Consider the following 17,198-nt stretch of genomic DNA (forward strand, 5'->3'; position numbering starts at 1 on the left):
AAACATGAATACCATAAGGTTTCACTGAAAAAAATATAGATCAAGGTACATAATGCAAGCATGAGAGGCACTATAGTAGAGCCCTTGGTTATATAGCCAAGTTGAGTACAAAAGAGTGAATGAGACTATGAAAAGTGTTGGTGTCTCATTACATGAAAATCAAGAGACAACTTATCACCATCTCAAATAAAATAATAGATCCACTAGAGGTGGACCATGCTCCAATGTGTAATAAAGTATGTGCAACAAAGGTGGGGAGTGCTAAATTAATAAGAACAAAAAGGATGGATCAACCACATAAGGTGAAAAAGTTCATCCACTATAAGTGGATATGATAAAATAATAGCATGATAAATCTACATAAAGTGGAAATTCTTCAACTACTCCTACATAGTTCCTTAAATAAGCTTAAGTAAACTATAATATGGACCCAGATGTGAATTAATCAAGGAAAATTACATTAATTATACCAAAAAAATATTTTCTAACAATGTTTATATTCAAGGAGATAATTACTAATAATGGTTTGAAAAATAATTTAATAGATGAAAAAGGTAGAACATATATCAAAGGTTGTGATATTGCTATCAGGATTTAACTGTGTGGTTTTTTGAGTCAAAATCATTGACCCATGTTTCATGAGTAGTGATTCAACATGAATCCATCTCTCATGAGAATAAATGGAACACTTAGCACTCATTGGATCTAGGTGATGCTCATAGGGATGAAGCACTGGGACTTCTTGGGAGGTCACCCATCCCAGTACTACTCTAGCCTGTGCGTGCTTAACTATAGAGTTTCCTCCATGTTTAAACCCAAAGCTTGCATCCTCATTTGCAAAACCTTCACCAAGTGTTGTGCCTTATGAACCATTTATTAGAAAGCCCCTTAAGCTCATCAATTGATAAGTAGGAGATAATTTCCATAGCCAATCAAATTGTGATATTGCTATTAGGATTTAACTGTGTGATTTTTTGAGTCAAATTCATTGACTCATGTTTCATGAGTAGTGATTCAACATGAATCCATCTCTCATGAGAATAAATGGAACACTTGGCACTCATTGGATCTAGGTGATGCTCACAGGGGTGAAGCACCAGGATCCATTTATTCTCATGAGAGATGGATTCATGTTGAATCACTAGTCATGAAACATGGGTCAATGAGTTTGACTCAAAAAATCACACAGTTAAATCCTGATAATAATATCACAATTTGATTAGCTGTGGAAATTATCTCCTACTGATCAATTGATGAGCTTGAGGGGCTTTCTAATAAATGGTTAATAAGGCACAACACTTGGTGAAGGTTTTGCAAATGGGGTTTCAAGCTTTGGGTTTAACCATGGAGGAAACTCTGTAGTTAAGTACGCTCAAGCTAGAGTAGTACTAGGATGGGTGACCTCTTGGGAAGTCCTGGTGCTTCATCCCTGTGAGCATCACCTAGATCCAATGAGTGCTAAGTGTTCCATTTATTCTCATGAGAGATGGATTTATGTTGAATCACTACTCATGAAACATGGGTCAATTAGTTTGACTCAAAGAATCACACAATTAAATCCTGATAGCAGTATCACAATTTAATTGGTTGTGGAAATTATCTCCTACTTATCAATATATCAAACATATCAATAATCATTTAACAATTCTTTAATCACTGAAGTGAAAATAGGTCTTTATAAGAGCGGGTTTTTATCAAACAATTTACATGAAAGCTTCTTATAAAAACTTATTATTATTCATGAGGAATCGATAATTCAACAATATATACATTTTTAATACTATTATATAATTTAAGGTAAATGAACCATAAAAGAAGAGGAAAATCCTTATCCAAGCCTAAAATCCATATTGACTTCATGGTTGGTGAGATGTCAACCAAATATATTAAGAACCATAAAATTAAAACCATTGTGCCACCCAAAAAAGATAGAGCCTTAGAAACTTCTACCTCCAACTCAACTATTTAGCATACTATCAAAATAAGTTTGAGAACCTAACATGGGTCGATGAAAATTAACCTAACATGGGTCAATGCAAATTACACAAGTCTTATCACAAACTCAATTACAGGATTACATTTTTCACTTACTATATTTTGTTCTAATGTCCTCACCAATGTCCTCACCATTCTCTTTGTCTTCTTACAAGTCATAGTACATTAAGAACAACAAAATATCCTCTATAAGTGTGGGTTGTAAGTTGTTAGCAATCATTTCTATGACCAACCAAAGAAATATTTTCTTTCTCTTAAAATCATGAAGGTGCTCTAGATAATAATCAAAATATACATTAGGTCCATGTCTATAATATTTTCATGGAGAAGGTAGGGACCAACTATTGTTGAAAGAAAGAACACAAATGAGGGAGATTGAACAACATTGTAAGCATTCCATTTACCCCTTATGTAATGTAAATCCAAAAACAACTTTTCCATTTTCAAATATATACTCACCCTTGGACAATGACAAAAGATAGTAATACTATAGACAAATAAGTCATTCTTCTAATTTTTTAGAAGGCAAGGGTAAGAATAAACAATTATCTTAGGTTGTTTTGGTTTCATGTAACATAAATGATTCCTATGAGAAATTTAAAAACTATGACACATTTTTATATATAACTTGTAAAATAATTAATATCAAAAATTAAATAGACATAACCTCTCTCCTCAAAGTTAATCTCATATATTGTTAAAGTTGTGGACCTCTTATAATAATGATATTGCCTTGAAACTGACACAATGCAAGGTAGGAGAATCCCCAAAGAAAATGTCCTAGCCCCAACAAACAAGCACACATCGAAAATAATACAACAAAACAATAAGACAAGATCTAATACCAAATCACAACTCTTATTCATAAATAACTAATTACATGCAATATGCCTGACTATAAGGCCTTTTGGGTTAGGGCTAAATACAAACAAAAATTACAATATCAGTTCTACAAGATCCAACAAGACCCACTTACAAACTTGACTCTAGCTATTCTAGATCCACAACTAGATAAGAACACCAAGCAAACCCACACTTGTACCCTCAGGTCCACCAAGTAATCCTCTGGTTCTCAAGCCGTAGCCTTAGCTCTTCAAAATTTACATCTACACAATCCCCTTCACTCCTACGATTGAATTCTCTCGCTCTGCTTAAGACTCCACAAAACCCTTTACTTATACCCAACTAAGCCACAAGTTGGCCTAGTTCATTACAAACTAAATTAAATCCTTCACATTAAATATATGTTGAGCCACAAGTTGTCCACAACACAAATTAAATACCCAAACATAAATTAAATGCCAAAAGTCAGCTCACAGACAATTCGGCATGAATAGAACCAAAACCAATGCTAGTACTCGACACATACAGGAATAGTCAGCATCCACTAGCTACAATAACTCAACATCCATTAAGAGCTACAATAATGCAACACCCACTAGGAGCTACAAGTAACTCGACACCCCTTAGGAGCTATAGTAACTCAACATTCACTAGGAGCTACAGTAACTCGACATTCACTAGGAGCTATAGTAACTCGACATCCACTATGAGCTATAGTAACTTGGCATCCACTAGGAGATGTGGTAACTCAACATCCACTAGGAGCTATAATGACTTGGCATCCACTAGGAGTTACAGTAACTTGGTCTTCATTGAACAACTTGACATCAATAGAAAATTGGAAACCGCTAGCACTTGGCCCCAACATGCAAGATTGCAATAAAGCCTAGGATGCTTCTGCATCAGACACCCCAGGTTCAAAAAGATGTTCTAGTAACTAGAAGAACATCTTCTGGGTTTCATAACATAAATCCCAAACTGGATCTTCATATACATGTCCTCCAAATCTTCAACTTGTACACTCTTTCCCTTGTTGTTGTTCTTCTTCTTCTTCTTCACATCCATCTTAGGTGTGCTACAGGTTTGCTTTCCACACTAATCTCCAACCTTCTTAAAATCTACCAACTAAACTCAACTGCCAATACTCAGGTTCCTCCTATTGAGCTCTTCATTCTACAAAGGAATTAGGAAAATTTTCTTGCCACCTTTCTCAACAGTAAACATAGTCTTGACACAATCATGCACATCCCTGCAATCATACTGCCAAGGTCTACCAAGAAACACATGACAATTGTTCATGTCCACATTATCACACAACACTTGATCCTTATACTACCCAATCTCGAAATCAATAAGGCATTGAAATCTCACTTCCAAAGCATGTTGACCTTGTAATCAGCCAATCCTATAAGGATAAGGGTGTCTCACTCTCTTCAAACTGAGTTTCTGAACCATCTCCTCAGCAACAAGGTTATCGGTACTACCACCATCCACAATCACCTTGCATACTTTACCGCGAGACTTATAACAAGTCTTGAATAAACTAGTCCTCTGACAGGGATCCAATGTCCTCTCACCAACCAGTACTTGCCAAGCCATCAAACTTTCTCCTTGTTCAGACCGACTGTCTTGAACTATAACCTCATTCACATCAACAACTATCCTGCTAATCAAAAATTCAAAATATCTATGCCCTTCTTTCCCACATTTGAAACAATTACCTTTGAACCCACCTCTACCTGTCCTCCTTTTCTAATCAACAAGTTTTGGTTCACCTTCTGCACTCAGTTTAGCTTGTGCCAAGCTATCCTGCTTCTCCTTCCTTTTAGCATTACCTTGACTTTTCCTCTTCAACTTATCTTTTTCTTTTAAAGCATACAAATAAGAATCCTAAACTGAAGAAATATTCAACATACCAACCTCATTTTGAATATTGAATCTCAAACCATTAATGTACTAAGCTACCTTTTCCCTTGACAATTCTCTATGACTAGAATGAATGGTCAACTTGTAGAACTCTTCGGTATAATCTTTCATAGACATATCTTTCTATTTTAGATTTTGCAACCTTTTGAACAACTCAAGTTCATAATTAGTAAGAATGAACTTAGCCTTTAACTTAGTTACCATCAACCTCCACCTAGTGATCTTCATTTCACCTTCTTCTTCTCTATCTCTTTGCAATTCTTTCCACTAAAGAGCAGCATGTCCTTTCAACTTAGTTTATGCCAAGTGGATCCTCAATATCCTCAAGCTCAAATTAGTCTTCCAATTCACCAATCCAATCAATCAGGTCTTTAGGAGTCAAAGTACCAAAGAAATTAGAGACCTCCATCTTATGCTTCAATTTCAACTGAGATCCAAGTCTAGCAAACTGACCAGCCCTAGTTCCAATAGGTCTCCCCACATGATCACTTCTGTCCTCACTGCTATATCCAGCGACTTCAACGTGTTCAACAACTTCCTCATAACTACCTTCAGTGCCCACATGCCTAGGCATGCCACCTAAAGCACTCACAATTTCAGCAATCATGTCACTCTTCATCAATGCAATCTCATATCTAAACTCTGCTCTAATCTTTTCTGAGATCCTTTCTTCCACAACATCACCAAGATCATCAATTTCCCTAGGGTTCAATCTTCTTGGAGGCATCTTCCAAATTTTTTGCAAACCCTAAGCAACAAATCCACAAATCCAGAAGTACAATCAGCCACAAGATCAACCTTCTCCAACCCAAGATCCTAATGCAAACCGTCTTAGCTTCAACGATATGTCTACACACTTAGGAACTACCTTGCTCTAATACCACTTGATGTAGTGAAAGGTAGGAGAATCCCCAAATGATATGTCCTAGCCCCCAACAAACAACCATACAACAAAAATAATACAACAAAGCAACAACAAGACAAGATTTGATACCAAATCACAACTCTTATTCACAAATAACTGATTACATGCAATATGCCTGACTATAAGGCCTTCCGGGTTAGGGCCAAATACAAACAACAATTACAATATCAGTTTTGCAAGATTCAACAAGATCTACTTACAAACTCAACTCCAGCTAGTCTAGATCCACAACTGGATAAGAACACTAAGAAAATCCACACTTGTACCCTCAGGTCCACCAAGTAATCCTCTGGTTCTCAAACCACAACCCTAGCTCTTCAAAATTCACATCTACACAATCCCCTTCACTCCTTTGAATGAATGAATTCTCCCACTCTTCTTAAGACTCCACAAAACCCTTTACTTATACACAACTAAGCCACAAGTTGGCCTAGTTCATTACAAACAAAATTAAATCCTTCACATTAAATATATGTTGAGCCACAAGTCAACCATAACACAAATTAAATACCCAAATATAAATTAAATGCCAAAAGTCGGATCACATACAACTTGGCATGAACAGAACCAAAACCAATACTGACACTCGACACATACAAGAACACTCGACATCCACTAGCTATAGTAACTCAACATCCATTAAGAGCTACAGTAACTTGACACTCACTAGGAGCTACAATAACTCGACACCCACTAGGAGCTACAATAACTCAACATCCACTAGGAGCTATAGTAACTCAACATCCACTAGGAGCTATAGTAACTTGACATCCACTAAGAGCTACAATAGTTCAACCTCCACTTAATAGTTCGATAGCAACAAAAAATTGGAAACCACTACCACTTGGCTCCAACATGTAGGATTGCAAGAAAGCCTAGGATGCTCTTGCATCAAAAAATTTTGTTATAGAAATTTTAGTCTGTCTTTTGTATACTCAATGAATTAGAGAGATCAAATTTCCACAATCCATTGTATTACATTGATTTGTTTCTAGATTCGATTGTGTAAAGATTTTTACCATCAACATTTTGAATCACACTACGTGATCCATCATTGAGATGAAAGAGAGCAAGAGATGCAAAACAAAGTGAGCTACAGATGTTGACAGACCAAGGCAAGAGAGATTGCACACACACCAAGGTTAGAGATAAAATAGTAGATAAGATGGATGGACAAGAAACCACAAGGAATAGACTCCCAAAGACAGAATAGAAAGAAAGAAAGAACATGAGAAGTCTATCTTTGGGAGTATGTTCCTTGTGGTTTCTTGTCCAACCATCTTATCTATTATTTTATCTCTAACCTTGGTGTGCATGCAATCTCTCTTCCCTTGGTCCCTATATCTTTTGGCCAGTCAACATTTGCAACTCACTTTGTTTTGCATCTCTTGCTCTCTTTCATCTTGATGATGGATCACATAGTGTGATTTGAAACGTAGATGGTAAAAATCTTTACACAATCGAATCCAAAAACAATCAATGTAATACTCAATAAATGATTCAATTTTATTATTTTTTATGTTATTGCCTTTCTTTTGATCTTTCATCTATATCTATATCATAAATGATTAGTTATTAAATATCATTTTTAAAAGTTAAAATATAATAGGTGACTGCATTCTATTTCCTATTTGACTACCTAGGATTTGTTTTACAATTATTTCATATTAATTAAATTTAAATTTTTAGGTACATATTTATTATTTTATGGTTTGATAAATATTAAGTATTATATTTTTTTGAAATTTAAGTTCTTACAATATGATTGTTTATTATATGTTTGAAATATAAATTTTTAATTTTTACAATAGTTATGAAATTAATCATTTAGTTCACTACAATTTGAGTCAATTAATGAAATTGAATGCCTCCAATTGAAATAAAGTCTTCCCAAAAATGTTCCTCAAATACTTAAACTTTCATACAAAAATAAAAATAAAAATTCTATTCATATTACAAGATAGAGATCAAAATTATTGAATACAATTGATAAAGATTGTGATATATTTCTTTATTATCTTATTCATCAAAGTTAAGTTAGAGTTTTTAAAAGTACAATTGAACTAAATTCAAATTTTAACAACTTTAAAAATCAGTTTCCTTATAAATATTAATTTAATTAAAAATTATACTTTTGCTATTAACTAAATTAAACCATCAAATAAATTGAACCGTACAATCGTAGACAGAGGAACATTGTCGAATTCTTAACTCCATTCTTTTAACAAATCCCAAGTTAAAACTCCAACCCTTACCTCACAAAAATTAAAAACAATTGGGTAAGAAGTAACGGTGTCAATTACCGTTGGCAAAGCCCTTTCACATGACAAGTTTCAACCCAATGTCCGAACGGAAACAACAAACATCATATGAAGATCATCCATGGCATTCATCATGTCACAAACATCTTCTGCGCATGCATTTCAACTAAGATCAGATCCCCGCCAAATAAGAGGATTCATTGCCACAACACGTGGACCATCTCAGCTAAATCTGGCGGCAATCCAAATTGGTATTTATTGTTCCACTACCACCACCATGATGAGGGAGAGGACATACCATCCTCCTCTAACTGAACTCACTTCCTTTGGCGTTTTGTCTTCCCATGCTCTTCATCCATAACAGGGGCGTTGCCGACTCAAATCAAGTCTTACATTCTATTCCTTTCAATGCAAATGTAAGGATTAATTTGGTTTCCTCAGTTTTGGTGGATGCAGTCCTTAAATAATGTTTACCCCCAATTTGAATGCATAACTGTAAATCCATTAAAGGTCTATTTGGGCATTTTTCTTCCAGTCATATGAGGTTGGATGCCAATTAAATTATTGCTAGTTTCTTTGGTTTCATGAAGGTCTTATGTCTCGCAGGAAACTTTGTTTCTGAATGCATACTGTAACTCCGTCCACAGTCTACTTGGGCAATTTTTTTAAAGTCAGATTGATTGTTCCCACTGTAACTATGGTGGAGAATTCAGCTCAATTCAGTTGCTGGTTGCAGAACATAACATCACAGTTCTATGAAGTTCTTTTAGAGGGATAACGGTCTGCTGATGTTCTCTGAGGTTCTTCTGCAGCACGATTAAATTAAGTGGCCTTTATGGTTACGGAGACCAGAGTTTGATATAGCTGTATTTTCTACTGGCAAGTTAAGCAAGATATTGGGGATTCTGATGGCATCCGAAGGTGGATGCAAGAAGACTGCTGCAATATTCGAAGATGATGATTATCTGACTTTGGATCGACTGTTACTCAGTTTAACAAAGGATGTTACTTTTTCCGATGGAAGCTTCACTCTCTGCATGTGGATTTATCTCGTGAAAAGCAGCAAAGGAAACGTTATCATAAACCAGGTTAAAGTGGTTCTTCTAGCTATTTCTTTCAGCTGGTTAAGTAGCTTTTTTCTAGGTTAAGGTTTATAGTTTTCTCAGACCATTAATCTGGTTTGAATTCAATGGAAATATATGCCAATCCTTGGTACTCTTACCAGAAAGATTGGAATACCTTTATGCTTTGAAATTGCGTCTGTGTTTATGCTTTAGTACAGGAGCACGCCAAATGGGACTTTCGCTTGGGCTATCATTGTCCCAATTGCTTTATCTTGTCACTCGCATGTGGCCTACTACACAACCTGGCTCTTTTATCTTGTTTTCAGTGAAATGTAAATATATTATGATCCACAGGTAATGCACCATCAAGCTAAGAGCAACCTAATGATTAGGAGCCACGACTATGGTATTTTACTTTAGTACAATAGGTGTGCACAATGGAACTTGAGCTCGGGCCATCATCTTACCACTTTCTGTGTTTCGTCTCTGGCTATACAAGCTGGCCTTTTATTTTATTTTAAATATAATATCAAGATACCTGTTTTTTGTCTGCTGCTCTATTTTGTATTTAATTTTGATACTCTTGATTGATTGGTTTTATGTTTTTCTGCATATCAATATAGACACCGGTTTGTTGACGATCTTGTATAGCAATAAAATTCAAATACACGATTAATACACAAGAATATGAATTTAGGGGAAATCTCATTGGCTAAAAAAATTCTTGCATTTGATTTTGTCAGGTTCAAGGGAGTGATGAAGCTGCTTTTCCTTTTCTCACTCTGGATGGTGAGAGGAAGTTATCACTGTTTCCTGCTATGTTGTTTAAATTAGACATTGATGGTGCTCTTGATACTTCTATTGACAAGTTGTCTGTCACTGCCGAACTATCATGCTCTTTAGATAAGTGGGTTCACGTTGGATGTGAGGTTAGCCCTTACTATTTATTTCAGTCAATCAATTTCTAATATAAAAACATGGTTTTGTGCTTCATTACTAATGTGAAAATGTTAAGCCATGTGAAATAGTATGTGCTTGGTTTGAATGTTACCAAAATCTTTTCTTATTAGCAGAGATCCACCTTATCATGGATCTTGTGTGTATGCTGTGGATTATCCAAAAACTTGAGATGTCAATTATTCTCTTACAATTATTCTATGACAGAGTAGCCTCAAATCATTTTGATAACTCTCAACACATATGAGATCTATGTTAAGATGTATATGTGCTAGCAGTAGACTTATCATAGCTGCTTTATAGCTACAATCCTTAGAGACAATTGGCTTGTAGTTTGTTTCTACCTAATCTTTTTGAGTCTTGAATGTGCTACCATCTTGGACAATCTCTCTCTCTCTGATCCATGTTAAGATGTATCTGTTCCAATAATAGACTTATCATAGCTGCTTTATAGCTACTATTCTTAGAGACCACTGACTTGTAGATTGTTTCTACCTAATCTTTTTGAGTCTCGAACCATCTCTCTCTCTCTCTCTCTCTCTCCCCTTCCCCCTATCAAGATAGTTATATATGTATAACAATGTTGGTAGTCAATGTTCCTATTCATTTGCCATCACACACCAAAATTCCAAGTTTGATGTGGGCATAAAGTGTGCCTCTTATCACAAACCTACTCTTTAAAGTAACATAGATCTCTAGCACTCCTTAAAATGTCCAGACTAAGGAGGTTTTTTTGAGCAGGGCACTCAGGGGTGCAACAATTTTTCCATAGTGATAGAAAAACTTGCAATTACACCTTGTGAAGCCTAGAAAACATTATTTTGTATCAGTGCAATCTTCCTTGGGTCAACTTGTACATAAGCATGCGAAACAATGTGGCGGCCTAGATATTGCACCTGTTAAGCTCCAAAGGCTTTTAGCAAAAAGGGAATGCTCCTTTGAAATCTTGAGTGGGATCTCCATATGGTGAAGATGTTCAGCCCAGGTGTGATTATAAATGAGAATGTCATCAAAGGAGACTGAGATATATTTGTGCAAACAGACACAACATTCATGAGGCGCTGACAAGTAGAAGGAGCATTAGTTAAGCTAAAGGGCATTACTGAAAATTCATAATGTTCTTCATGAGTCTTGAAGGAATTCTTTAGAATATCCATTATGTTGACATGAATTTCAAGATAATACCTAGAGCAAAGATACGGTTTTATGGAAAATTTGGTCCTTGAAAGCAAATCCAACAGATCATTATTAATTGGAATTGGAAATTTATTCCAAATCATTATTTTATCAAGTTAATGGATATTGAGTCACATCTACCATTCGCCATCTTTCTTGGGAACTATAACTGTAAGAGAGGAATAAGGTGCTTGGGTAAATAATACCAGCCTTCTATAGCCATTTAACTATCTTCTCAGTTTCATTCTTCTTCTTTTAGGGGTATCAATAGGGAAAAAAAAATTGGAGGATAGCTATTATCAATGAAGGTGATGGAATGGTCATGGGACTATGATGGGGGTCATCCGCTAGGGTTCCCAAATACTTTTTTGATTCTTATCTGCAAGGCATTGCGATTTCGATAAAGGAGATGAATTTGAAGAAGTTAAGTCTCTAGAGTGTGAAACTAGGGAAAGATGCCAAAACCCTTGTGACAGTTCTTCCATACAAAAAAATTCCGACCATTTGAACATCTCCCACCTTTACCCCTTGTAATGCATACTCTCTACATTTTAGTTGAATTCAACTCATAGATGGAAATCAAGGAGTAGTTACAAGTGAGTGTAACTAAGGCTGGACACCATCAGAATCTCAACACTACAATTGCCTTGCCTAAGAAAGAGAAAACATAATAGTGGTCAGCTAACTGTCCCCTATAGTAAGATTTACGTGGCAAAGCATTTCCATTGACAAGCATGATAAAAGAAAATGTTGCAGGCAGAGACATAGTAGTGTAGTTGGTTAAAAAGTTTTATATTGATAAAATTATGTACGCTAGCTTCATTAATCAAGACCACTTATTTTTTAGCATTTAATGTGGTCATTGACTTAAACAAAGGAGGAGGAACTAGCTAGAGCATGAATAGATATATAGGCATTAATAGGGGACATCTACTCCTATGTAGTCAACTCTTCTTCCTCACTAAAAGAGTTGTTCAGATCTTTGGTGCCCTTATAGGATCATTGAGATACATGTATCGCTTCTAAGATTTGTGATCTTTTTTCCATTTTCAATCACAATCCTCATTGGCTTTTTTCTCAACCAACACTTCTTCAGAGAACTTGCGAATTGTGTTTTGTATCTTGATCAACTACAATTTTTTTGAAAGATAGACAAGGACCCAAAAACCTTTTTTGACAATTGCAGATTTCTCTCCATGATGCAGGCTAAGGAAGAGGATTGTGAAATATGATTAGTTTAAAAATGAGAACCCTTGCCTACAATTTTTTTGAGACTACTTGTGCAACGACTTTGAAAAATTATTCATCAAGGCCATAGTTGGTCAATTTTTCAAACTTTGTTTGATTGTCTCCCACAATGTAATTTGGCAAGGGCACCAATAGAAATTCATATGTACAATGGACAAAATGGTTGAGAGGTTTGCCAAAGTTTTTCCATGTGAGAAAAGATTGAGCCTGATCCAAACATTGTAAACTATAAATGCCTTCTTTTGCTAAAGAACGAAGCCAAAGAGAGCTTTTGATTATGGGGAATTCGATGAATTGCACAATATTGCTTTGTCTCATATGATGAGCTAGTAAGGTTAGTACCACCTACTTTGAGAAATTCTAGTTTAGGAGGATGTGGAGGACACTCCTAATTCTTGAACGTATTCGACCCCATTTGCATGAGTAGAGGACCAGCCCTTGTCTCATGGAAACCTTGCTTGCAAATCTTCCAACTATGTTGGTATCTGGTGGAATTGATCTTATGCAGGGCAATTACAATTGGTCAATTGTTTCATTGGAAAACTCCCCAAAGAGTTCTAGTGGGTCCTAAGAGTGATAATTCCTTGTCATTGTAACAATTTAGAAGTAATAAAAAAAAGCTTTACATGAGTTATATGAGCAAATGATTAGGTTGCGGGGATAATAACCTAGTAGAGGAAAAATGTGTCTGGGCTGGAAAAAGAGTTTTCTAGTGTTATATATCAAATTTACTAGATTAAAAAAATTATTGTAATGGGACAATCCACTAGAAGAGGTAAATTTTCTCCTAGACCTTTTTTGGTTTTATTATTGTTTAGGTACTTGTGGTTTCACAACATACGCCCTATTTCAAGCCCTTACGAAAATGGGGACCCCCTCTTTCTTTCTTTATTATACAGGTTGCCTTTGCCTGATTTGTCAAATTGTGTATACTTCCAAGTGTTCTTGATAGTCATCTTTAGTGTTAGGTTACCTTGGTCAATTCTAGTTAATCCCTTGTGTTTTAGAAATTAATGTTTTCTCATTTCTCGAAGTCTTTTTGTTTTGCGGACTTGCAAAGATGTCAAAGTTGCAAAGCTCTAATACTCCGACAAGTCCAACCTTCCTTTTGTTTTCTTTTGTTTGTTTTAAAGTCCCCATTGAAATTGCAGAGTTGTGGATGTCTACACCTCTAATGACTTCGATGGATGTCCTCCCTCCATTTCTATAAAGTTGTAAGAAATCTCTGAGTCACAAAGTTGTGGAACTCCACTATCTTCGACCACTCTAACAATTTCAATCTTTTTGGTGTTTTCAGTTGTGTACTTCAGAGATATGGAGTTGTAGAGTTGAGAAGTTGTGGAGTTGCAAAGGTAAACCATCTCCACCAAGTCCATTGTTGCGAGTTCCGCAGTTGCAGTGGTCGACCATCTCCACCAACTCCATTATTGAGAGTTGTAGAGGTCCACCATCTCCACCATGTTCACCATTGTGAGGTGCGGAGTTGTGAAGTTGCAGAGTTGCAAAGTTGTGGATGTCCACCATTTCCACCAACTCCACCGTTGCAAGTTGCGGAGGTCCACCAACTCCATTGTTGTGAGTTGCGAACTTATCTCTACCAACTTCACTGTTGTGAGTTGCGGAGTTGTGGAGGTCCACCATCTCCACCAACTCTACTGTTTATTTTCAAGTTCCAACTTCAATGTTGTGGAGTTGTGGAGCTCGACCATCTCCACCAACTCCACCATTTATTTTCAAATTCTAACTTCAGAGTTGCAAAGGTGCGGAGGTCCATCATCATCTTCACCAACTCCACAACTTCGAAAAATACTCCACACTTGAAATTTTGATGCATAAACTGTGGACATAGAGTCATCTTTAGACAATTTCGGTTGACAACGAGTTTACGCATTTTTCACCACCAGTGCTTATTTTAGAGCATTTTCTTGTAGGTCTTTGAAGGAAATGGGATACATTGGAGTTAACTAAGAGTTTCCCTTGGAGAGATAAGGCTTTCCTATTAAGAGCGGCCATATTTTGAGAAGCAAGTTCAATAACACCATGAAGATTAGTTTCAACTGAACTTCTATCTTATTCTTCTCTTCTCTTCTTCTCTAGTTTCCTGCTTATGTAATGGCCCCATACACATAATAAATGTATAAAAATAAGTATATGCCAATTAGCAACATGTTAGGACTTAGTTTTGCATATAATTAGATTGAAATGCATTATTTTTAATATTTTCTGCGTGGGAGAAAATCTACTTCCAAAATCACAAATTTGAGGTTCGTTCTCTATATAAGCACGATTGTATATTGTAATGAGGGTCGATGTTCAGTGCGATAAGAGATATACAATTGGTGCTCCTATTCTTTGTGTGGTATTTCTTGCTTAAATATTGCGTCTTCGTAAATTTTATGTTTATAAATGATGAACATCTAGTTGTTTATTGCATGTGACTCTTTTCGATCTTAGTTTATTGGAGCTTGTCATAATTGCTGCAAATTCCTTTATTGTGATGAATTGGAGAGGGAATTTTGGTTAGTGTCATCATAACAATTTGTCTTGTGTGTGCGTACATCTGAGTGGCTGCACGATTTGATGAACTGTGAAACATCACACAACCTTTGAAAAGTTCCTTCACAACAATTGCATCCACGAAGTCATGGTAGTGCTGCTCCTAGCTACATGGGTTTTCCATATTTTGCTTGAAGATTTAATATGTAGTTGCACTGCAATAGTGGCTTATGTCCATTTAGATTTTCGATTTCTACAAATTTCATTATTTCTCGTTACCCTAATCTTGTTGCATTTATTTACAAATCTAGTTAGTTAGGAAACTCATAGCAGTTGCATGGTAAAATCTGCATTCATTAGAAATAGGAAAATACAAAAAAAATGGAAAATTGTTGTTTTCTCATTGCTTTATAGGTTTCATCATCGTAGTCTTCTCTAACCAGCAAAGGCATCCTTGTGAACAAGCACATTTATTTACTATTGAGCTACTTAGGTGGTTGACAAACAACCTAAAGGAACCTTGGAGTTGATTTCATCAACTTTTCAAGAGAGAAATCTATCTTGGATTTCTGCTGTTACCATTGAGTAAAAATGACACTCAACAGAAATTGCACTAAACGGAGGCTGTGGACTTTCCAAAATTAAAAAATAAGACATTCTGAAAGAAGTAAGGCTAGAAAATTCTAAATCCGGTTTTGATTAGTCAAAATCATCTTCATCTGCAATCATCTTCATCTGCTGCCACCATCTCTTTGATTAGTCAAAATCCGCTACCACCACCCTCATGCACTATGGCCTTCTTCACTAATTGCCCAAAGTTCGCCATTGAACCTAATTGGTCAACTATATGATCTATCAAAAAATATTGAAACATTTTGTCCTCTCTTCATGTATGGAGAATCACAAACAGTGAAAGAGCACATTTATGCCTTCAAGGAAATCTATAATCTCAAGGAGATTGCATATCAGACGTGGTCTGTCGGTGGTTTCCATACAGTTTGAGAGTATTTGGATATAACTAGTACCTAAATCTGCCGCATGCATCTATTTCCAATTGGGCTGAATTGACGGCCAAGTTCCTCAATCAGTTCAAGCTTTATGTTGATCCTTTTGTACTACACTACCATCTTATTACCGCAAGGAAGAATCCACATGAGCTAATTGCCATGTTTAATCATTATTTCCATAAGTTGAACCAAAATCTTCAGGCTCCATACACTATAATTGAGGCTGCTACAATCCAAGTTTCCTTAAAGGGTTTGGTTCCTCTCATTTCAATTTTCCTGAGACATCTTCCTGCAACTGATATTGATACCTTGGAAAAGGTTTGCAATGAAGCTATCACATTCACTCGACAAATGGATCTCCAAAGTGGATGAAATTTTGGAACTCCATTTACCTTGGGTAATGTTGCTGCCCAAAGTCAGTTTTCAGCAAATAATCAACCTTTGGTTAATCCTACACCTTTGTCGAATCCTTTCCCTATTCCACAAATTGTTGCTCCACCATTAGCCATTACATACCCCTGTTACGAATCACATAGAACTACATTCTTTGAGCAGCAAACTACCACTCTAGATGAACCGGCTAATGATATGGCCAGTGAGGTTGAATCCATGAAGAAACAATATCTCATTTATCCTACGAACTCATTAAAATAAAGTTGAATACCTCCTCTAATCAAGGCAATTAAAACCTAGACATCTTGCTGCCCAAAATAGTTATTCCCAAAATCAGAATAGAAATTACAGCTGCTACAGTAATAACAGTAATGGAAATGATGTCAATCCTCATGATAACCAGTATGGACAGCCTAGACCTAATCAGACTTGGAATACCCCACATAATAACGGTAGTAGATCCACTGACAATGCCAATACTTTTGAATTTGCTGATGTAAATTTTATAGGTATTACAGGTATGGGACTAAATGTAAATAGATATGGGAACAACAATATTTCAAATAAACTCTTGGTAGGCCTTTTCCTTGACATCATTTGATAACTCCTTTGGGCCTTCAAAGGTTATTTCTCTGCTTTGTGGAGGGCTTATCATCTTAATGATTGGTTATTGTAGAATTTCAACTTCATTGTAATGTCCCCATCTTTTTAGCATCTCAGTGGAGTTCTTAGCCTTGACATTCTCCGAAGGCTAAGTGGAGAAATAAGGAGAAATTGATTAAATTAATTTCTTATAAAGTTATTAAATGAATTAAAATAAAAAGGTGACTTTTTATTTAATTAATTTAATTAATTGAGAGTGCATTAATTATTGGAACGGGGAAACTTCTAGTAATTTAATTTTTTG

The 17,198-nt window shown here is 35.8% G+C and overlaps 1 protein-coding gene across 2 annotated transcripts in view; it reads left to right on the plus strand.

The window, feature by feature from the left end:
- The first annotated feature begins 8,230 nt into the window (after nt 1-8,230).
- Nucleotides 8,231-17,198, plus strand: part of SHB (SH2 domain protein B) — an 86,105-nt gene continuing 77,137 nt past the window's right edge. For both annotated transcript variants that reach the window (XR_016360113.1, XM_089814810.1), the window contains exons 1-3: nt 8,231-8,366; nt 8,557-9,038; nt 9,758-9,943. Coding sequence is in view for 1 of the 2 variants with exons in the window: in XM_089814810.1 (XP_089670936.1) it covers nt 8,859-9,038; nt 9,758-9,943 (366 nt within the window). In the remaining variant the exon portion in view is untranslated. The remainder of the gene's footprint in view (nt 8,367-8,556; nt 9,039-9,757; nt 9,944-17,198) is intronic.

The sequence above is a fragment of the Cupressus sempervirens genome, chromosome 2 (assembly GCF_028749045.1).
Source record: "Cupressus sempervirens isolate cs-2001-9-10 chromosome 2, ASM2874904v1, whole genome shotgun sequence".
Taxonomy (NCBI): Eukaryota; Viridiplantae; Streptophyta; class Pinopsida; order Cupressales; family Cupressaceae; genus Cupressus; species Cupressus sempervirens.